This window comes from Marmota marmota, unplaced genomic scaffold (assembly GCF_001458135.2).
Source record: "Marmota marmota marmota unplaced genomic scaffold, marMar, whole genome shotgun sequence".
Taxonomy (NCBI): domain Eukaryota; kingdom Metazoa; phylum Chordata; class Mammalia; order Rodentia; family Sciuridae; genus Marmota; species Marmota marmota.
The window spans coordinates 19,092,057-19,115,693 of record NW_026000016.1 but is presented as its reverse complement, the minus strand read 5'-3'; the positions used below and the strand labels follow the sequence as shown (position 1 = coordinate 19,115,693).

At 37.5% G+C, this 23,637-nt stretch overlaps 1 protein-coding gene across 1 annotated transcript in view; it reads right to left on the bottom strand.

Annotated features, from left to right (window-relative positions):
• The window catches only part of Catspere (catsper channel auxiliary subunit epsilon), a 157,557-nt gene that overhangs the window by 4,427 nt on the left and 129,493 nt on the right, over positions 1 to 23,637 (bottom strand). Inside the window, exons 20-22 of the mRNA XM_015483306.1 lie at positions 17,294 to 17,380; positions 7,150 to 7,307; positions 103 to 156 (exon numbers count right to left, since the gene is read on the bottom strand). Coding sequence (XP_015338792.1) covers positions 103 to 156; positions 7,150 to 7,307; positions 17,294 to 17,380 — 299 coding nt within the window. The remainder of the gene's footprint in view (positions 1 to 102; positions 157 to 7,149; positions 7,308 to 17,293; positions 17,381 to 23,637) is intronic.

Below are 23,637 nucleotides of genomic sequence, written 5' to 3'. Positions count from 1 at the left end.
AAGTGATTGCTCAGGCTCTGTTTTGGGGAATATTGGGGTGCCTTTCCTTTTTAGCCACCACTCTTATATTGTAGAAATTCCTTCACTAAAGCCTTTCCTTACCTGGGAATCACACCATAGGTCTCTATTGCAAATATAGCCATTAGATTACAGAAACTGCAAATCAGAAAAATAACATTAAAGAGTAAATTAAATGCAATATATTTAAAACTTCCTCTATATCTCTACAATAATAATCAAATCATATATAATCTTAGTTAAGGTATAATATTCTTTTTTAAAAAATTTTTTAGTTATATATGACAGAATTAATTTTGACATAATTATAAAAGCATGGAATATATATTTTTCTAATTCAGACCCAATTACCTCTTCTTCCTCTTCCCTCTCCATCCCCATTCCCTTTCCTCTATTGATCTTTCTGCCATTTACCCATAGTTTTTGTTTTTAAATTAATTCTTGTGGATGTACACGATGGTGAGATTCACTGTGTTAAATTCATATTTGTACATTGGAAAGTTATGTCAGATTCATTCCACTGTCTTTCCTTTTTCCATCCCTCTTCCCTTCCCTTCATTCTCTTTTGTCTAATCCTGTCTCAGCCTCCTGAACTGCTGGGATTACAGGTGTGTGCCACTGTGCCTGGCAGTTTGTTGAGTTCTTTACGTATCTTGGAAATTAATGCCCTATCTGAGGGGCGGGTGGCAAAGATTTTCTCCCATTGTGTAGGCTCTTTCTTCATGCTCTTGTTTTCTTTGCTGTGAAGAAGGTTTTAATTTCATGTTGTCTCATTTATTGATTTTTTATTTTATTTCTTGTGCTTTAGGAGTCTTGCTAAGGTAGTCAGTTCCTGAGCAGATATGTTGGAGGGTTGGGCCTACATTTTCTTCTAGCAGTTGCAGGATTTCTGGTTTAATTCCTAGTTCTTTGATTCACTTTGATTCAAAATTTTGAATTTTGTACAGGGTAAGAAACAGGGGTTAAGTTTCATTCTACTACATATGGATTCCCAATTTTCCCAGTATCATTTCTTAAAGAGGCTATCTTTTCTCCAATGTATGTTTTGGCACCTTTGTCAAGTGTGAGATAACTATTTAAGTTGGTTTTTCTCTGTATCTTCTTCTATTCTATCCTGTTGGTTTTCATGCTTGCTTTGGTGCCAATATCATGCTGTTTTTGTTACTGTAGCTCTGTAGTATAATTTAAGGGCTGTTATTGTGATGCTTCCTGCTTCACTTTTCTTGCTAAGGATCACTTTGTCTATTCTGGGCCTCTATTTTTCCTAATGAATTACGTGACTGCTTTTTCTATGTGTGAGGAATGTCATTGGACTTTTGATGGGAATTGCATTGCATTTGTATAGTGCTTTTGATAGTATGGATTTCAGAAATGAATAAATGCTCTAAAATTTCCAGGTAATATTAATTTCCAGGTGATGAAAAGTCTGAGTCTACTTACACAGCTTTAGTCTCCAGACATTTAAAAACTTCTTCCTTCCCAAAGATTGGGCCTGAATCACACTCAAGAGGTAGCATTGAACAGAGAGGTATGATCATTCATTTTGTTTTTATCACTAAACTTAATCTCCCACTCACCATTTTTCAAACCTTCTAGAGGTTGGACACACATAGGAGGAGAGGATCAAAATTTTATGTGACTATTTTCTTGGCCAAAAGTACGTAGGTATTGAATGCTCAAATATTAGGTTTTTCTTTTGAGGAGAGATAGAACTAGCATTTCAACTTTTAACACATAGACTGGGTTCTTCAGACATTTTCATCTTGTAAAGTTCCAGGAGTCAGGTGATGCCTACTGTATTTACCAATCACCCACCAATCATGGACTCCTATTTTTTTCCCCACACATTATTCTTTTGGGGTTACCTAACCCTTTATGTAGGCAGGGGTGGTGCCTTTCATGAGAGCTCAAGTATAGTTTCCCTTCTCTCTCTCTCTCTCTCTCTCTCTCTCTCTCTCTCTTTCAAGCAGGGATTGAACTCCGGGGCACTCAACCACTGAGCCACATCCCCAGCCCAATTTTGTATTTTATTAGAGACAGGGTCTCACTGAGTTGCTTAGTGCCTTGCCTAGGCTGGCTTTGAACTCGTGATCCTCCTGTCTCAGCCTCCTGAGCTGCTGGGTTTACAGACTTGCGCCACCGCGCCCGGCCCAGTTTACCTTTTTTTGAGTCAGGGGCTCATTAAGTTGCCCAGGCTAGTCTCAAACTCCTGGGTTCAAATGATCCTCCTGTCTCAGCTTTCAGAGTAGCTGGGACTCCCTGTGCACACCAGCATGCCTAACAAAGTCTAATTTCCTTTAATGGTGTGCATATTTGAACCCATTGAAAGTGAAAACTCCCCCCTCCCCACTTTGGTGAGAGCCCTATTTCTGTCCATGGCATCACTCTTTAGCCTATTGTCAGTGTACCTGTAAGCAGCCTACTGTCTTCAAATTTTCTAGATCATAGTCAAAAGTAGTCCTTGTTTCCCCACTCACAAACCAAGAGACCCAGTTAGCTTCCCCATGTGGTTCTCTGAGGTCTCTTTTACTTGTGGAGAGTACCCACATGCAGGAAGGAGGCACAGCACTCAGAAAACTCTCTCCAGAGAAATTCTACTAGCTTTTCTTTCTTTCTTTTTTTAAATGAAGTTGAATATTTTATTTCTTATTTTGTTGAAAGCTGTTGTTAGCTTAACACCAGTAAATGCAGTACATTATAAAATTAAGACAGTATTGTTCTTCTGACACTATACAACACACACTTTCTTCCATGCCCAGTTTTTTTTTTCCGAAGGAAGATCATAAAGTATATTGACCCAAATCTAGGGATGGGTGAAAGCAAATTACAATATTATATTAGGCTTATAACAAGATTATCCTTGAGTTACATACTTTTTATAAGTAGTTTTTGCCACAGATAATTTCATGAATTCTGATATCAGTCTAATTCCTACTCTAAAAAATGATAAGGAATTGTAAAAAAGATGCATATTGTGTTTATCTGCAGTCATTGGGAAGTTAAGGGGTATCTTCTTCCAGTAGCAGTGTTGAGAGTAGTTTTTTAAGTCTTCTATCCACCACTAATTTAAGACAGCTGCAGAAGTTATAAACACTAGTTTCTTTAGGGTGCCATTTCCACTCAATAGATTTTATGTATTTCTCATATGCTTCTTTGCTTACTAGGTCATCTAGTTCTGAAGGGTCACTCAGTGTCATCTTTATCAGCTAATCTTCATCATAGCAAGATTTGTTCACAAACCCTGGGTTTTCTGCAAGTGCCTCATTAATTTCAGTTACTTCTCCTGATAGAAGAGAATAGAGTTCACTGGCAGCTTTCACACTATCCAAAGCACCAAACTCATCTTGTTTTTTCAATTTTGTCTCAACTTCAGGGAGACTACAGTAAACAACATCTCCCAGAGCTTCCTGTGCAAAATTGCTGATTCCCACTATTCCAATACCATTCCCTGTAGTTATTCATTCAAGTTTCTCTGTGAATTTTCGCAGGAGAGCAGAGCGGGTCATGTGCTCAGCGCCCGCACAGCTCCACCCTCACCTGCCAGGGCTGCTGGCGGGCAGAGTGTAGCCGGCACAGTGTAGTGGGCACAGGGGCTGCTCCAGGCTGCAGCAAGCGCGCACCACGCCTCTTACAGCGCCATGTCTGCAAGGGTCCAGAGGGTCGCCCGCTGCACCTCTGCCACCCTCCTAGCCTTTCTTATGAACTCCCAGTCTTTCAAATATATTGCAGGTTACTGGGGGAAGGAACCAGTTTGGGAACACTCTCTTGTAAAGTCCTGCCTTGGTGATTATGATTTTAGAATGTGGGAAGAATTGACTCTGGGGTCTCTACCCAAACAGTAAGACAGAGAGATTTGCATCTGAATACCCAATTTACTGTGTTTTCCTATTAACTTTCAATTTTTTTCTCTACATATTTTTCTTTTATTTGAACAGCATACTGCTCTGTCCCTTATTACCCTCAATTCCTTAAGCATGTGTATCTCCTTAAATTCTTCTCTCTCTTTATGATCTGTTAGTTAACTCACATGTGCTCATGGACTCCTTATAGAAGATAACCATGTTTGTATTTTCAACTTTTTGTCATCAGCTTTTTTTCCCCCCAACTCCAGGCTCAAATTAGAATTTTAAACTGTTTATAGGATACCTTTCCTTATGTAGTTCATTGCCCTTTTGTTATGGTTTGGATATGAGGTGTCCCCCCAAACTCTGTGTTAATGAAGAAGGTGAAATTGTTAGATGATGACAGCTGTAACCTAATCAGTGGATTAATCCATTTGATGGATTAATAATTTGAACGGACTAACTGGGTGGTAACTGTAGGCAGGTAGGTGGGGCTGGAGGAAATGGGTCATTTGGGATATACCTTTGTGGTTCACATCTTGTGCCTGGCTCCTGGTGCCCTCTCTCTGCTTCCTGAGCAGCTTTCCTCTGCCATGCCCTTCTGCCATGATACTTCATCTCATCTCAGGTCCAGAGTAATAGAGTCAGCCAGCTACGAACTGAGACCTCTGAAACCATTGTCCATAAAAAAAAACTTTTCCTCCTCTAAGTTGTTCTTGTTTGGGTATTTTGGTCACAGAGATAAAAACCTGACTAACACACTCCTCAAATTCAAAGTCAGAACACTTATTTCAATACCTCCCCCAAAGATAAATAATACCCATTACCTTAATGGTCAAAGAATAGACCATTATTTAATCACCTGTCTAGAAAACTTGAAACCATACAGATTCCTTATTTTTCCTTCACTTCCCACATTAGGTCAAGATAATCATTCATTTTCTAATGCATGACACCTTAATTTTTTCTTCCATACTTCCTGTCACTAGGCCTTCCTTTAACTCTTGCCTTGTTAATATCACTTTTTTTCATTTATGTGGTTAAAGTTTATTCTCCTTCTGCACCATTCTTTATTCTATTTCCAGGCTAAATTCTCCAGAATTTCCCCTAGTGAAGAAACTAAAGAAACTCCCTTGGACATGGGTTGAAATTTACTTAAACATTATGAATTGCCTTAAAATTGTCCCCCTTTTTGCTTTCTACCTTCCTCTCACTCAGGAAACTTTTCACACGACTTTATGACTCTGTGAACTGAAGATAATGTACAGTTAGCTTCATTTCATTATTAATGTAATTTCTTTCACCTGAAGTGTCTATTTTAGTCCATTGTCAATGTAAATTCTACAGATTCAGCATCCCTATTTTCAAAAACCCCAATCCGAAGTGCTCCAAAATCTGAAACTTTTTGAGCTTTGTCATGATACCACAGTGGAAAAGTCCACACCTGATTTCATATGATGGGTCAAAGTCAAGCTAGGTTAGACTAGTTTTTTTTTTTTTTTAAATATCCTTTACAATTGCTGCCTAAAGTCTAGATAAGCACAAACCTGATTTTTGTTTCCACATGTGGAAAAGTTAGATTATTAATGGAAAGAAGGAAGATGAGTAGTTGAGAGTAAGAAAATGAATAAATGGGTTATGTAACAAGAGAAATCCAATATTATATGAACACTCTGAAAGAGATTCAGAGCAAGAGATGGCATTATTTCTTAGCTCAATTACACCAGATGCCTGAAGGGATGAAGCTTTATGTTTGTTAAGACCACTCTTATTTTTGGAACTCAGTAAGTTGGACTAGAAGCCTGTAAACATGAGTAGTTTTACTCTGGAAGATTTATTCATATGATATGATGGGGGTTTTAGTAATGCAGCATTGTTTTTCAAGTTGTATGTTCTTTTGATGTAAGGAATTCCTGTTTGAAGACTAGAGGGTAGGCTGTGATATAATATTCCAATGTATTCTCCCCCCCATGACCTGGCATACAACTCCTGGAATACTTGGAATCTTCATAATTATAAGTTGTCTTTTGATATGCTAAGGCGTTGATTGATGGTTGGCAGCCCCTGGGTAGTTTCAGGATGAGTGTTCTTAACAGAAAGACCAAGGCCAAATTAGAGGGTTGGGACTTCCAATCTGTCCCCCTTCCATTCTCCAGGAAGGGAGAAGGACTATAGGTTAAGTTGATCACCAATAACTAAGAATTTAATCAATAATGCCTATGTAATGAAGCCTTTGTAAAAGCCCCCAAAAGAGTAAAGAGAGCTTTCAAACATGTGGATGTTCCTGGAGGGTGGTACACCCAGACAGCATGGAAACTCTACACCTGTTCCTACATGCCTTGCCCTGTGAATTCTTCATCTGTATCCTTTGTAATATCCTTTACAACAAACCATTATTCATTAAAACAAAACTAACAACAACAACAACAAAAAACAAAACAAAACAAAAATCTAACACTGGCCCAATACAAGCATTGTATAAAATTATAGTTCAGCTTATGTGCAGAGGTATATGTGAAGTATAAGTTACTTTCCTAGTTAAACTTGGGTGTTATCACTAAGATTTTCTGAAAAAAAAAAGCAAAAAAACCCAAAAAACTAGAAATATGAAACACTTCTGGTCCCAAGCAATTTGGATAAGGGCTACTTATCCAAAACCTGTTCCATGTCCTCCAGAAATTTTTCTTTTACTGCTCAAAATAACGTTAATTTTTCCCATTTCTGAATTACTATTATGCCTGTTAACAATACAAATGATTATATTAGAAAATTTCTCATGAATTTTCTCTGATTTCACCTCATTTGGTTTGCATGGGTACACTCACACTTGCTTCCCTAAGCAGCCTAAGTATTAACACCTTGAAGGCTAGGTTTGCATTTATCTTATGTTTGGATCTATTGTGGCAGTGAGACACAGTAAAGTACTCAGAATGTAATTTTATTTTATTTTAAACATTGTTATCAGTTATTGATGGACCTTTATTTATTTATATGTGATGCTGAGAATCGAACTCAGGGCCTCACTCATGCTAGGCAAGTGCGCTAACACTGAGCCATAATCCCAGCCCCCAGAATGTAATTCTAAATGGAGTGATTTAGTTAACGTTTAACATAAAATCTCCTACCTAGGATGTTGAATGAGATTGCTACAAAATGAAAAGGCAAATATAGAACTAGCAAGAATAACAACAATTGAATCTGTAGATGGCATCAAATTAAATCAAGAAAACAAAAAATTAATTTTGAGGAACCAATACTAAAACTATTGCAATAAAACATTTATATTCACCTGTAGTTTGGGTCCAGGATCTTCACACGAAATATATACATTCCAGAGTGGCCCATGGGCCAATATATGTGATTATTATTAGAACTGTTGATAATCTCATATGGTTGACTTAAGTCTCCTGGTTTTCCAACAGCATAAGAAAAACAGGTCCTATAGTTCTGAACAAGATACAAAGACAAAAATCCTAAGAACATTTTTCTGACTTTAACGAACAAAATTATATTCTAATATATTTATCTTGAATAATTATTTAGAGGTGTAATGGCTAGTCTCTTCTATTCTACCATTGCAATGCTCTGTAGCATTTTTAGAGGCTACATTGGGAAAAACTTGTGAAAAGGGAAACTTAGTAAGAGCAAATGCTATAATTATTTTGTATTTAAAAGTACAAATAAATCAACAAAGCATAAAATCCTCCAAAGATTCTAATTTGGGATAGAAACTAATTTGCAAAGACACAATAGTGGAGTTGTTACATCCTTGGGTTCTTATCCTCCTTTGGGACTTCTATTTATTCCCATTATTATTAGTGTCTCTCTCTGGGGGGGGGGGTAATGTGTGTCTCAAGATAGACACTAAAAACAGTACTCCCCCCACCCCCATTCCTGGCTTTACTTTTCAAAGCACACATGAAACAACCTATAATGTATATCCTTGTTTCTGCATTCTTTTTGTTTTGTTTTATTTTATGGTGCTAGGGATTATACCTAGTGCCTCATGCACGCTAGGCTATGCTCTACCTCTGAGCTATACTCCCAGCCCTTGTTTTCTTAAATTTTATTTTGCCAATTTGCCTAAGCTGGCCTCAAATTTGCCATCCTCCAGCCTAAGCCTTCTGAGTAGCTGAGATTACAGGCATCCACCACCCACGTCTGACTGCTTCTGAATCCCTTTGGGTCCTGTGTGCTTTTAAACCTACATAAAGTTCTTCTCTTCTACCACTCCTGCTCTCTGGAAACTTCTTGTTTGAAGGAAACAAGAATATATTAGTTTGAATATGTATCCCAAAGTTGGAAACCTGATCTTCTAATGCAAAGGTATTGGGAGGTAGGGATAATGGGAGGTGTTTGGGTCATGGGGGTACCTGGCTCATGAATGGATTAATGTAATTACGTTGGGAGTGGTTTTGTTATCCTGGTAGTGGATTCCTTTTATAAGAATTAGTTTGGATGCCTCTTGCTCACTGTCTTTCTTGACCTTGACATCTTCTTTGCCCCCTCACCCTGAACCTTCCACCTTTAATGCTATAAGAAAGCCCTTGCAGGATGTTAATGCTATGCCCTTCGACCTCCTAGTCTTCAGAAGTGTGAGCCAATAAATGTTTCTTTATATTAATTACTCAGTTATAACAGCACAAAATGTACTAAGAGAATGGTCTTTTTCTTTTTTCTTTTTTCTACTCTTCTTAAAGTATTTCTCTTCAATGAATAATTTCCCAGTCAACTGATCAGTCAGCTCTTACACAGTCTCAAAAGAACTTCCCCATGGCAACTCCATGTTATGATTAGATGGTGTTAATGATAAGCTCTGGAGTGAAACTTACTGCTTTATCTCCAGGCTGGCACACAGTAGGTGGCATATTTGTTGATCCTTAATTTGAAATGCTGTTAAAGTGTTTTATTTTGTTTTTAAATATTCAAGAGCTAGGTCTGCAGTCTGTGCCTGCAACCTCTTTCTCTGGACTTAGGTTGAATGACCTCTAATAATAGGTGTCTTAGGTTGGCTCTATCCATCCACTCAGAAACTTTCTGTGAGTGCTATTTGTTCATGGCTATTTGGTATGCTAGGCAACCATGCCCTAGTTTCTCTGGAGACCTTTCTATCAACTATGCCTCCTGGAGAGTTTTCTCAGAAAAAAAAAAAAAAAAGGAAACTGCTTTATTCAAGTGTGAGGTACAATTCTAATTATGTCTATTCTTACTTCCCTGGATATCATGAAACTATGAGGATATGGATACTTTATCCTACTTATTGATACCTCCATTCTGATAATCAATTATTCTTCATTTTTTTCAAGGAAATAAAATTGTTTATCAAGGTCTGCAGCTAATTTAACAGTACAACTTTAATTAAATGAGAATTCTAGCATCACCTCTTCCTGAGAGTAGCATTTATGGATATTTGCACCCCGCCCCCCCCTGGCTTTTGTCTGCCCACAGTCATTATCAATAGAACATTGATTCCTTTTGGATGTTACTAGAGTGGGAGGGTAATTCCAAGTCCTTACCTTTCATTATAGAAGCTGACAGGCACATATTCTTACCCCTAGGACTTCGCTGGAATGGGGTAGCACAGGAATTTGAATTAAAAATGAGGAGATGCAATAGGAGTAATGTTTAGAGGTAATTCATCCCAGTGGAAGTGCCCTAACCAGGTTGAAAGAATTGTTTGAAGAAATGAAATTCGAGACTAAAATGCATTTCATGCAAGAATGCAATGGGTTAAGTCACTGAGTTAAAAGTAAACGCACAGGCTATCAGGGTGATGTTGAGAAGATTGCTTACCATTTATATTCCAGTAATGACAAGTATGAATTGAGCCAAGAACAGTTTGATTAAATGGAGCAGAAGGTCCAGCTGATGCTCAGCTGTGCATATACCACTGGCTGGTTGTCTTGGCTGTAGTTTCCCTCTTCATGTTAATGACATTGTGATATGAAAGATCAGATGAAATAAACAGCAATCAGGGGCAGAGAACGCATATGTTCTACTTCCACTTTGAGAAAGGTCTGGGAAAATCTTGGAAGATATTTGCATGATAAACAAAGGATGAGATCACAAGGGGAACAGAACCAGGTTGTGCACAAGAGAGTTGTATTGAGCTATACTGTCAAGAAATTTTTGGATAAAACAGATCTGTTATATATTGTCTGGTTTTAGCTAAGAGCCACTGTAAAGAATCCAAATGTTTTGTGCCATAACCCACCCTGTCTGGTGGTAATTTTTCCTGGAAGGAAACACTAAGGAAGCAGACTCTACGAGTTGGCTTCTGCACAGGGTAGTGTGAGCTGCAGAAGCTCTGAGAACACAGCCTGAACAACCTGTGCTGAGCTGGGGTGAGGAGTTAATTGTCACTGAGTGCCTGGAATACCAATTACCAGAACTAACCACCCAGGGAGGAATTTTTGAAGGGATGCTGCAAATAAGCTAGTGAATCTTTACTTTGATGAAAGAACAGATTTGGGTGTGGGACCCTAGAATCAGGAGCCTCAATGGGTATAAATCATGATTAATTGTTCTAAGGTTTAGATAAAGATTGAAAAGGGTGTCAATCTATGGGTTTGCCATGAAGATGGGTGAATAGCAGCAGGTAACTGCTATTACAGACTAGCTTATATGCGAAATGGTTCCAGCCTTTTATGTACTTAAGATTGCACCCAGGGCTGGGGATGTGGCTCAAGCGGTAGCGTGCTTGCCTGGCATGCTTGAGGCCTGGGTTCGATCCTCAGCACCACATACAAACAAAGATGTTGTATCCGCCGAAAACTGAAAAATAAATATTGAAATTCTCTCTCTCTCTCTCTTTAAAAAAAAAAAAAAAAGATTGCACCCAAAGAAAGACTGCTGTGTTTCTATAAGAACTGAGATGATTCTCATTCAGAGAACAACCATGTGCCTCGTAAATCTTTTGGGGTCAGAAAGTTTGCACTTTCATCTATCCTGGGTCATGTTATTTTATCATATATTCTTATTATAAACTTTGAATAAGTAACACTTACTGGATTTACCTGGTGGCATTTATTTCTTATTCTTTTCTTATTTTGCCTACATTTTGACATTCATCCATACAATGATATTGTGGATATAATATTCTATTTTTAACTCTGCTAAGTTTTGAAGGTAGCTAGGAACATAGACTATGATTCTCTGGTATTTACAACAATCCCTTGTATAACTCCTCTTTTCATACACTTATGTATTTACCCTCTGGTTTGTGAATTCCTTTTTAAAGGTGGGTATTGCAATCACACTGAAAATTCCTCTGCTTCCCTTCCTAGCAAGTCACTTTCTTTTATATAGGTGGGTCATTTTATAATTATTTTAATCCTAAGTGTCACTGCTAAAATTCTTAATTTTGTTCAATTTAATGAAGTATTATTATGTCTTGATAAAATGCAAAGATAATTATTTAAAAAAATACATCTTTTACAATTTCTTACCTTTGTCTACATTTCTACCATTGCAATCTCTAGCGCATTTATAAAATAATGTTGGGTATAGATTAATGAAAAATAAGTGAAGGTCTCATTATTTTCTGATGTCTATTAACTGCAAAAATACAAAACAGCTTATATTTTTTGATGAAGGGTTCTTCTGAGTCAACATTAGACTATCAAACTTCTTGTTTTACCAATTTGGTCAAAATAGGAACCCATGAACATTACTGAAAGAATATGTGACCCTTGCTAAATTAAGTTCATGAACTAGACATACATAATCCTAACTAAGCATTGCTGATAAGGACTTAACTTACCTTGTATCATTACACGTTTTTTTTTTTTTTTTTTTGTATATAGACATCTCAGAGTCTATACGGTTTCTAATTCCCTACTGTGTTATTTAATAATGGGATACTGATACCTACTACTCTTTTTTTGTGTCACACCTGATATGCCCATTATATTATTAGATTCTTCTTGCTCCAAGTTATTGTCATTTCCCCCTTCTTTTTCATTTGAAATCTCACTTAATCAATGTCTCATTGTCTTGTGAATTGCACTCCATTTCTAGCCAATGACTTCTCAGTCTATTATTTTCAGCCATGGTCAAAACTCAAGATCCATCCTGTATTATATATTTGTAGCCAGCAACTCTGAACCTATTTTCTCCCTTTACTTCTTAATCTCCAACATTAACTTGGAAGAATCTGTGAAAATGACATTTTTGTTTATAGGTCTCAGTTTGCAAACCCATTGCATTCTCCTCTGAGAATTCGCAATCCCTAGGGCTATTTTATGCAAGTGTCATCTATTCTTGCAGAAGCAGGACTGTGTAGCAGTCAGTGAAGCCTCAAAAATTATAAGGTTCTCTATTTCATTTTAGGCATACATTTAAGGAAAAAGCACCCCTGATCGCCCTGTTGAGTTAATATACAGTGATACCCTTCAGTTAGAGTAGCCTTGTTCACCAGCATGTAACTAGTCTTTGCATGTACCTGCTTTCTGTAATACACACACACACACACACATACACACACGTACACACACATACACACGTACACACACATACACACACTGAATCCATCCTTTTTGAGGTGAACTTTGTTTTTCACACAGCAGAACTGAACATTTAGGGCCTGGACTGGGCCCTCCAAAATCTTTCTAAATTGTAAACTATTTCAATGTTTTCTTTAATTAGTTCCCAGAACATTGGTATCACCTGGGAACTTGTTAGAAATGCAAATAATTTGGGACCCACCTCCTACTGCTGAATCAGAAAATCTGGAGGTGGGACCAAGCAATCTACTTTAATAAGTCCTCCGGATGATTCTGATATATACTAAAGTTTGAGAGCCAAGCACCATTTCATGCTGATTGAGGCAAACTCCATGACTGTTAATTACCCAGCTGGCTCATTGCTTCCGTGGAGTATGCTATTTTCACAAAATCTTAGAATGTTTAGGTGCCCATTGTGAGAATTTTGAGGATAGAGAAAGTATCATTTACATCCATCAGTTTCATACCTCTGGAAACCTTTCAATCAAAAGTCAGGAGGATAAGTTTTGTTTGAATTGGTTCCATTACTAGTTTAGTTGCTTATGATATTTGAGTAGAATGAAATCTTTGCACGAGAAAATGATCTATAGTTAATTCATTAGATTTATAAATATGTATTGAGCACCTGTAATGGGATAGATGCTGAGATACAGCAGTGTAAACAAAATTCCTTTCCTTCTTGGGGCTAACTTTCTTGTTGGGGAGCCAGATAGTAAGATACAAAAGTAGGCTGTATAATGTTGTAGGGCAGGTCCAAGATGGCTATAGGATCCCTCGCTGAGGCTTCCTGCAGGCTGTTTTTAGTATGTAGCCAAGGTCATGAATACTCTGATTCAGCATATGTACTCAAGGTCATACACATTTGCTTGTGAGCAGGTGCTCACTTATGTAAACTGTTATGCCTTCTTTGTCTGGCCTGCACATGAAAAAGGCTTTTGGAATGGCTGGGGATGGGATGTTGACTAGAGGCACCTCTGAATAAGCATGTCTATCAACCCAACTGTGCCTAGACTCCTTTTTCAACTGCTGGAGCCCCAGACTTTCCTTTTCAGGTCTGAGCCTCAACCAGATAACTGGCATAGTCAGCAGGATCTTCTGCTGGTGAGAGATGCATCAACTCTCTCAGACAGAGGAACCTGTGGCTCCTGAACAGCGTGTAGCACTTGGTTGCCACAGTCCTATTAGTATGGAGTCCTGTGGAGAATTGGGATATGGTGGACGGGTTCCCTGTGAGCATAGAGAAGGTTTTACAAGCAGTAAGCTCTTGTCTATAAGCAAGCAATCAGAAGACAAGTGGATTAAGTTTTTCTGATTGCCCTGTGATGAACATGGACCCAGCAGAGTGGGCTGTGAATGGACTGGTGGAGCCCAAGATCTGGCCCCTGGCCAAGGAGAAAGGTGGCAGTGGTGGTGCAGACTGGATGGAGAAATGGCCTAAGGAGCCACATAGATGACTGCTGGGGCCATGGATGTTTCTTATAACTCTGAAAGCAAAAACTTATGCAGCTTTATGAGAGACTGCCAAAAGTAGGGAGCTACAAGATAAAGAAGAGGCCTTGAAAACTGCAGTGTGGTCCCTGGAGGAGGATCTCAGTACTTTGAAAATACCCTTCAGCTTTCCTCATACTGACTGAGTAAGAAGACGAGGAGGAGGGGGTCTAACACCTGCAAGCACAGTCTGTGGTAATGCATAAAATGAAAACAACAGCAGCCAATGGCTCCCATGGGCAGCCACTGGTAGGGCTGGCCCGGGTAACCAAGTTCACCGTATTTCTGACTGTCAAGCAGAGTTGGTGGACTTAGGAAAATAATTTGGGCAGAAATAAGGAGAACCCCTGGCTGCTTTGTTACTATGCCTGTGAGATTTAGGCACATTATGTGTAGTGCCTTAAAAATGGGAGGTTAGAAATTCTCCTTGCAGCAGAGGTTATAAAACAGTAAATGCCAAAGAGTCATTTAGAGGGGCCAAGAGAGCCCAGATATGCTAGGAGCCAGCAGGAACAAAAGACTTCAAGAGGTGCTAGGGCCTGTCACTTAGGTAGAACCAGAAACCTCCATAATTTGGAGGTAAGGCACCTATCCTGTCTAGTGGTCAGTACACTGATAGCTCCAGCCATGGAAAACTGTCTTGCGGGCAATGGTGGCTGTGGAGCCAAAGACAGATACTATCTGGTTTAATACCAGTACAGGACAAAATAGCCAGTGAGCTTAGCTACATTCTGTCTGGATGATGCTAACAATTGAAGTATCCCCCATAGTGATAGGTACTAACAGCTGTGCTGTGTACTGGGGGCAAGTTCTATGGTGAGAGCTCCGGGATCTAGGCCCTCAGGAACACACAGGGGCTATAGAGCATGTTATTGGCCCCCTAACTATCCTGGGGAATGATGAAGCACATGTTTTAGCTAGAGAACAGTGGTTAGAATGGGTACTTCCCATTGACCTAGTGGCTTGGTTGTACCACCACTTACAGCATGCAGATGTGATAAACATGTGGAATGTAGTCAAACAATGGGGCCTGCCTTTAATGTGGAATGCTCTGGTGGAGGCTTGCCAGGCATGTGGTTTGTGCTTAGGAACATTCACACCCTTGATGCTTTGGAGCTGCAAATGGCCCAGTAATGCATGGATGCGTCTCCTTGACATGACAGCAGGCTGACTACATCAGCCATTTATTGAAGTCAGAGGAGGCCATGTTTGCCTTGACAGCAGTTGGTTTAGCCACGGGCTTGTTGCTTGCCTGACTTAGTAGCCAAATGAATTAGCTTACTATGATTTGTGTCCCGACAATGTTAATGGCCTTGTAAGAGACTATCACAATAGAAATGATCAAGGTACCCATTTCATGGGTCAGGATATAAAGTAATGGGCCACTCAGTTACAGATTTAATGGAAGCTTCTTGTCCCACATCACCCACAGACTGAAGCATGATAGAAAGACATGATTGCCTGCTTAAGCGAGGACATAGGAGTTCAGTCAACCCACCTTTTATGAAGGGGCAGGTATAGTCTCTCTTCACAATTGTGTGAGCTCTGAATGAGCATCCCTGATGAGGGGGACCAATCCTGTGGAGGCTTTGTTTATACCACACAGTGACCCTAATACAGGTCCAGGTGACAACAAAGGATGTTATACTTAAGCCTGGGTTTGGGAGGCAGGGGGTGTTCTTTTATCTGCTCCCATTGGATTGAATAGGGGGTAAATTGTGAATTGGATATGGTCCTGGACAATAAAGCTCCCCCACTTTGTTGGATAGCCCTGTTAGCCCCATAGGAAAAGGGGTTGGGTGTGATCTTGTGACACCATTGGTGATTAGTGAATGCCCCCTGCCCCGCACATATGACTTGGCCAGGTCCCACAGATGAGACATAGATTTTAAAGGGCATTTTAAAAAATTTTCCTCTGGCCAATTAAGGATTCCCCAGTGCTGGTGCACATAGAACCTGTTGAAGTTCAGGACAAAGCTGTATGAGTGTGGTACCACCTGCCCAGCAAAGCCACCTCAGGCAGCATTTGTGCTTTCCTGGAACTCAAAGTTGGCATGAATTCTCCCTGAAGGACATGATTTATCTATATTAGTACCTGTAACTTTGTCCTTTTGTCCATAGGTATGTTCTTGGCAATACTATTGGGAACTGGACACATGACTACGCCAGAATAGCACACATCTCTGCCTGCTAGGTATGCATTAAAATGCCTATGAGTTCTATTGCCAGAGTACCCTGGTGAGTCCAGATTATGTTACTTGATGGTTGGATGTGCCTGGGAAAGACTTGCATTGTCACCTCAATATGGGATGAAACTGGTAATGTTTGTTAGTATTTCTAAGTGCAGCTCATATTTTTGTTGTGTCCTATAGGAAGCAGGGTTCTACTTTCTAAGAGATAATTGCAAAAGACATACACATATAGATTGTATGGCAAGGAATATTAAATGGGTGTATTATATGGCAGGCCCAAGATGGCCCTCACTTCTGGAAGGCTATGTTTTATTTTATTTTATTTTTTTTTATTTTTTATTGTTGGTTGTTCGAAACATTACATAGTTCTTGATATATCATATTTCACACTTTGATTCAAGTGGGTTATGAGCTCCCATTTTTACCCCATATACAGATTGCAGAATCACATCAGTTATTCGAAGGCTATGTTTTAGTACATAGTCAAGGACATAAACATTTGCTTGTGAGTACTTTTGTAACCTATTGGCAATGTGCCTTCTTTGTCTGGCCTGCATATTAAAAGAGGCCTATGGAAATGGCTCAGGGGAATGGGAGCTGGTAAGGGATGCTGCTGTCTCTGAATAAAGCATGTCTGCTATCCCAACGGTACCTTGTATCTTCTTTCAGCTGTGGGAGTTCCAAACCTTCCCTCTTGGATCTGAGCCTCAACTTGACAAATGTGTCAAGAGAGTTGTAAATGTTCATCATATTAAAGAAAATAGGGAAGGGAAACATAGGCTGTCATGGGATTGATTTCAGTAGGGTATCCAAGTAAGTCCTTGTTGACTACTTGATTTTTAAATAAAAAAATAACTGATCCCCAGCATGGCAGTGGTGGTGGGAGACAGGTAAAGGAGGTAGGTTGTCTTTTTTTGGGGGGTGGGTACCGGGAATTGAATGCAGGGGCACCAGACCACTGAGCCACATCCCCAGCCCTATTTTGTATTTTATTTAGAGACAGAGTCTCACTGAGTTACTTTGTGCCTCGCTTTTGCTGAAGCTGGCTTTGAACTCACAATCCTCCTGCCTCAGCCTCCCAAGTAGCTGGGATTATAGGCATGCAATACAGAATCGACAGAAGATAAAACAAATCAGAGTGTTTTTAAAATAAGAGAAAAATAGATTCAAAGCAAATTAAAATCCAAAGTGTTTCCACAAAGATTTTGTTAAGGGCAAATTTGTGATTCCAGATAGATGTTTTTCTTACCTCTGGTCCCCACACATCTTCTAATGGGACGTCCTTGTTAAGCTCTGTCATTGTCTTCCATGTCTGTGCTTCATTTAAACAACCACTCTGTCAAAAGATGTCCTATATATGGATATTTTAAAGTTTTCATTGTCAATTTATTCCTAAGTATCTAATATATTGTGATGCCACTGAAAATTTTGTTTTTAAAAACTTTCATTATGTACTTGCTTGCTGATGTACAAAGGAACAACTGACTTTAGTATTCTGACCTTGAGTTGAAAGAATTTCTTAAACTCACTTGTTAATTCTGAGTGTTTCACATGAACCTCTGTGCTACCTGTGAATATGACAGTTTTCTCCCTCATTTCCAATTCTTAGAACTTTTATTTATTTTTTGCTGCTTATCCTTTACCATATTACAAAGATTTCCAGGAACAATGTTATATTAAAAATGGTGGCATAGCCACCCTTGTTTCATTCCTGATTTCAGAGGGAGGCATTTCATTTTCACCATTAATATAATGTTTGCTATATTTTTTAAAAAAATTTATTTATTTTATTCATTTTAGTTGTTGATGGACCTTTATTTTTTATTTATATGAGGTGCTGAGAATTGAACCCAGTGCCTCACACATTTGAGGCAAGCGCTCTACCACTGAGCCACAACCCTAGCCCTGCTATAATTTTTTTAACCTAAATTTTATTAGGTTAAGAAAGTTATTATTCATTTTATAAGCTTTGTTGTAAAAATAATGCTATGTGTAGATAATAAATTCTTAATTGCATAACTTTTCATCAAATATTACAATAGTCTTACGCCCTTTTTTCTTTATGCTGTTAATATATTGAATTTGATATACCAAATCCATTTTCAAATGATATATCATCCATTCATTCATTTGTGAAATAAATAACATTTAGTCTGGATGTATTATTCTTTGATATATTTCTGGGTTTGATTTACTAATGTTTTGCTTTGGTGTTTTGTATGCATGTTTATGAGTCAGACTGACCCATAATTCTCTCTTATTTTAAGATTCTTAGCAACTCCTTGTGGTTTCACAAAATGAATTGGAAAATCATCTCCAGCTCCCATTCTCTGGAAAATATATTGTGATGCCACTGAAAATAAAACTGAAGAAATTTTTCCTTAAATGTTTGATAGATTTCATCAGAAAAGATTTATAGGCTTGGAGTTTTCTATTTTTTTTTCTTTTGTAACAGAAGATATTTTAGTAGGTTGTATTTTTAAGGCATTTGTCTATTTTATCTACTTGTTCTTGTAAGATTTGTTGACATAAATGTTTATAATAACCTCTAATGCATTTTTAATGTTTATAAAATTTGTAGAATTTTCATTTTACTCCTTATATTGGCTACTTATAACCTTTTCTCCATTTTCGGTGGTGAGTTAATTTTATAGTTTGTTTAAAGAATCAATTTTTGTCTTTGTGACTACTTTATCTTATATTTGTATTTATTTTATTAATTTGGGGTTTTTCCCTTTTTTTTCTTTTGGTACTAGGAATTGAACCCAGGTGTGCTTAACCACTGAGCTACATCCGCAGCCCTTTTTATATTTTTATATGGAGACAGGGTTTCACTGAGTTGCCTACTGCATTGCTAAGTTGCTTAGGCTGGTTTTGAACTCAAGATCCTTCTGCCTCAGCCTCCTGAGCTGCTGGGATTACAGGTGTGTACCACCAAGCCCAGCTTAATTTGTGTTTTTAACTTCATTATTTTTTTTCTTTTACTTTTTTTGAGCTTAACTTTCTAATGTTTATCTAACTTCTTGATGTGACTGTTTAATTTTTCAGATTTTCATTTCTAATACACACACATAAGCCTATCCATTTTCCCTTGCACATGACTGTAGATAAATCCAGTGAGTTTTGATATTTGCTATTTTCATTATCATTAACTCCCAGATATTTTCAATTTCCATGTATTTTTTGATGTCTGGTTTATTTCATATGTATGGAAATTTCTAATTTTTTGTTATTGATTTCTAGTCAGAATATATACTCTGTAATATCAATCTCATTAAATATCTTGAGATTTACTTTAAAGAGGACATATGGTTAATTTTTATAAATGATTTGTGGGTGCTGGGAAAGAATATGTATTCTGAAATAGTTGGTACGGTGTTTTAGTCTATTAGGCCAAGTTTGTTAAGCATGTTGTTCAAATCTCCTCTATTTAAAATTTTGTCTCCCATGCTGCAATAGTTACTGAGGGAGTTGGGTTAAAATTTCCTATGATGTTTGTGGATTTGTTAATTTCTAGTTATCTCAATTTTCTATTTATATGTTTTAAATTAATATAATTATAAATGTAAATAAAAATTATACATCTCAATTATAATTGTTATAGATTCCCGGTGAGCTGAACCTTATTTTTATTTTGAATAGCACCCTGGTAGAAGTCTGGTGCAAATCTGATGTAAGCCTAGGTGCAAGTCTGTTCATCACAAATTTTCTCAATTTTTGTCTAAAAATGTCTTTTACCACATTTTTAATCAAAATAATTAAATTTTCATTTTATTGTGGTAAAATATATCATTTATCATTTTCACAATTTTTAAGCATTCAATTCAGTGGCATTAAGTACATTCATATTGTTATTATAATCATCTAGCTCCAGAATTCTTTTCATCTTGCAAAACTGAAACTATACAATTTAAACAAGTCTTCATTCCTTGCTCCCCACGGTGGCTGGCAACCACCATTCTATTTTCTGTCTCTATGATTTTTGACTACTCATAATACCTTGTACAAAATGTATGATATGTCAAGGTCATTGTACTGTCATGTGTAACTGATTAAAACAAATTTAAAAAAAGAAAAAAATAATTCCTTGTACAAATTGGATCATACATTATCTGTTCTATGACTGGCTTGTTTCATTTAGCATGATGTTCTCAAGGTTCATCTATATTGTAGTGTATATGAAATTTTCTCTTTTTTTAAAGGTGAGACCATATTCCATTTTGTGTGTGTATGTGTGTGTGTGTGTGTGTGTGTGTGTCACATTTTCTGTTGTTGGCATTGGATTATTTCTACTTTTTGGCTATTGTGAATAGTGCTGTTTATATGTTGGAATGTAAATATTTGAGTCTACTTTCAATTTGTTTGTTTATATACCTAAAATTGCTGGATCATATGGTAATTCTAGTGTATTAAGACAATAATCTAGATATTAAGGATACTTATTATTTCTAAGGATTTTAATTGTCAGAGTAGAACAATACTTATATCTCTCTATATTAACAATATATCTTTATTTATATCCAGATCAATATCCAGTACATTATGGGTTTATGTTTTATTTAACTCAATTCAGATGTTTTTGGTACTGGGGATTGAACCCACAAGTATTTTACCACTGGGCTATATCCCCAGTCGTTTTTATTTTTTTGTTTCGAGACAGGGTCTCAATTAAGTTGCTGAGGCTGCCCTCAAACTTGCAATCTTCCTTCCTCAACACCCTCCCCCACCCCGCCCCGCTCCAGTTGCTGGGATTACAGATGTGTACCACTGTGCTTAGCTCAAAATCAGAATTTTTGTTTTACTTCTTCCATCTTACATATGTATCTCTTTGCTTTCATTCCAAAACACTTGGTGAGGAATGAGAATATTGAAACATTCCTTAATTACAGGTTTGTTTTATATTACATACATCACAGCTTCAGAATAACAATACAAATACTGTCTCCACCATCATAGTTATTGAAGCAGTTAATTCTTCTCTAGCTCATGTTCTTCAAATTCTCCTGTATCATATTTTATAATTATACCATATCTATGTTGTCAAAGAGTACATCCATCATACACTATACTCTTTCTCTACGTTTTTTCCCCTTTTAATTTTTCCTTTCCTTATTTTGTTTTAGTTTTCAGGTAATTCTGTATTTAATACTTTTCTCTAGTTCTTAGAATATCTTTGAATCAACAGTAATTTTGGTTATCTGAAGCTTATTATTTAGTAACTTCCTCAGGAAGAGCTAATTGGAATAATATTTCCTGAGTTTCTTACATGTTAATTATATTTAGTCCGTGACCTTTATAGTGTAGATCACTTTTGCTTGATATAAAATCCTTGGCTAAATTTACTTTCTTTTGGTATCTTAAATATGTTACTACATTTTCTCCCAACATAAAATATTGCTAAGAATGTCTGATGGTAATCAATTTTTTTCCCAATTATTTCATTTTGTGGCAAAATACACATAACAGAACTTACTGCTTTCATTTTTAAGTGTACAGTTCAGTGGCAAAAATAAAACTCTATACTAATTAAACAATAAGTCCTCATTTCCACCTCCCTGTAGCACTGGGCAACCACCACTTTACTTTCTGTCTTTGTAACTTTTGACTACTCTAAGTATAAGTGAAATCAGGTAGTATGTGTGGTATTTGTCTTTTTGTAACTGTTTGTTTCACTTAGCATTATGTTTTTAAGATTCATTGAACTTGTAGCATAATGTGAGAATTTCCTTCCTTCTAAGGCTGAATAGTATTTCACTGCATGTGCAGTTTACATTTTGCTTATCTTCTTTTCAACTAATGGATATTTGGGGGTAGGTTTTACTTTTTGGCACTTATATACAGTGCCATTATAACATGAGTGTACATATGGATCTTTGAGACCTGTAAGTGATCAGCAGTCAGATATAGGTTAGGAAAAGGCAGAAAGATGGCTATTTTAAGTTGTTATGACAATGTCCAGGAATAACTCTTGAGGAAGTGAGATATAGGCATTGGCAAGACAGTAGCAGGAGAATTAAACTATGGAGCTCAAACTGGATAGAAAAAGAAGGGAAGAAAAATGGGAAAGGAAGGCAGAAGGTACAATACAGTTATGTCTAGTTTATGTGAGGAAAAAGTAAAAGACTTAGGAGCATTGGGAATAACAATGAGAGAGCTAAAGAACTGGGGGTTGAAGTCAGAGGCTGGAGTGTTTAAATTTAGGTGCTATTTTAGTAGGAGGAGCTATCTTAGTCAAGGTAGTCTCTGTGGTGCTGCCAATAATAAACCCCAACCCTCAGAGTTTACACATTAAAAGTTTAATTTTTTTTTTTATTATACATAGCCCAATGCAGATGTCTCTGGTTAGATGGTTGGGTGATACTCCTCAAAGTTGAGAATTGGAAACCTAAGCTTTTTTTTTTTTGTAAAGCTAGTGGCTCCTTGAAGTTCCTCCACTGGATTATTTTTATAATGCTCTGATCTACCCCATCCTTAATTATTGTTGTAACATACTGTTATGAGATAAGATTGGAAACACAAAGGTAATGGAATTCCTTCTTAATTATTTCATCTGGAAACAACACACATAATTTCTGCACATATTTAAGTCATGAGAACCTCTCTTATGTCATCATTTAAATGCAAATGGATCTGGGAAGTGTAGTCCCTGTTTAGAAAACTTTCCAGCAATACCCTTGTGTGATGGATGACAGAATTCAGAAGTCAACTATATTTGTTTTCAGAGCATGAGGAAAAACAAGTTCTGAGTATATGACAACAGCAAACAGGGATAGGACAGATGTCAGCTGGTTGGTGGGAGCCTCAAACAAATGGGAAACATAATGATCAACCAATGATACCATGAGTTAGGGAGAGCATCAGCTCCACACCTCACATTTAAATATATGGGGTAAGAGAGAGCAAAGGGATATTCTCTCAGGAAGTTCTACTGAAGAAGGATGGAAGAGCACTTAACCCTAAGGTATAATGAAAAGGTTTGAGAAGGGAGAGAGTAATGGGATTCTGAGCCAAGGTAACAGAAGATTACAGTAGTTTAAGGATGAGACTCTGGGGAAGAAGTAGGGTAGAAGTTATGACATGTTGGGTGTTGAACAGTATAGGAGGAATGTGTGGTTAAACGGATTTATTTGGTTACATATTGCAAGACAATAAGTTCTTACAGTATTCTGGGAAGTGGCAAGTGGAGCTCAGTTCTCTTGGCGACCATGTAGGCAGGTTGTACCTCTTGGTTATTAAACTGTTTGGTAGAGAAGAAGACCAGTTTGGAAGGAGTCATTCCTGGTTTTGTTTGAGCCTGATATCTCTGGGCAATCTTAGGAATCAATGCTGATAACTTCTGGAGGGGTTCCTTCATGATGAGAGACTTTCAAGGACAGAAAGACCCACTCAGGGAGATAAAGTATGGTGAGTAGGAGTTGTAAGGCCTCTCTGCCACGTCCTTACAAATTGAAAGGATAAAGTGAGGGAAATTCACAGAGAAGGCTGAGATTAACTGGTCATGGAGGATAGGAGATGGAAAGACATTGAAACCAAGGTCAGAAGGGACAAATGATGCAAAGAAGTTAAGAAATTTGAAGCCTGAGATTCTCCATT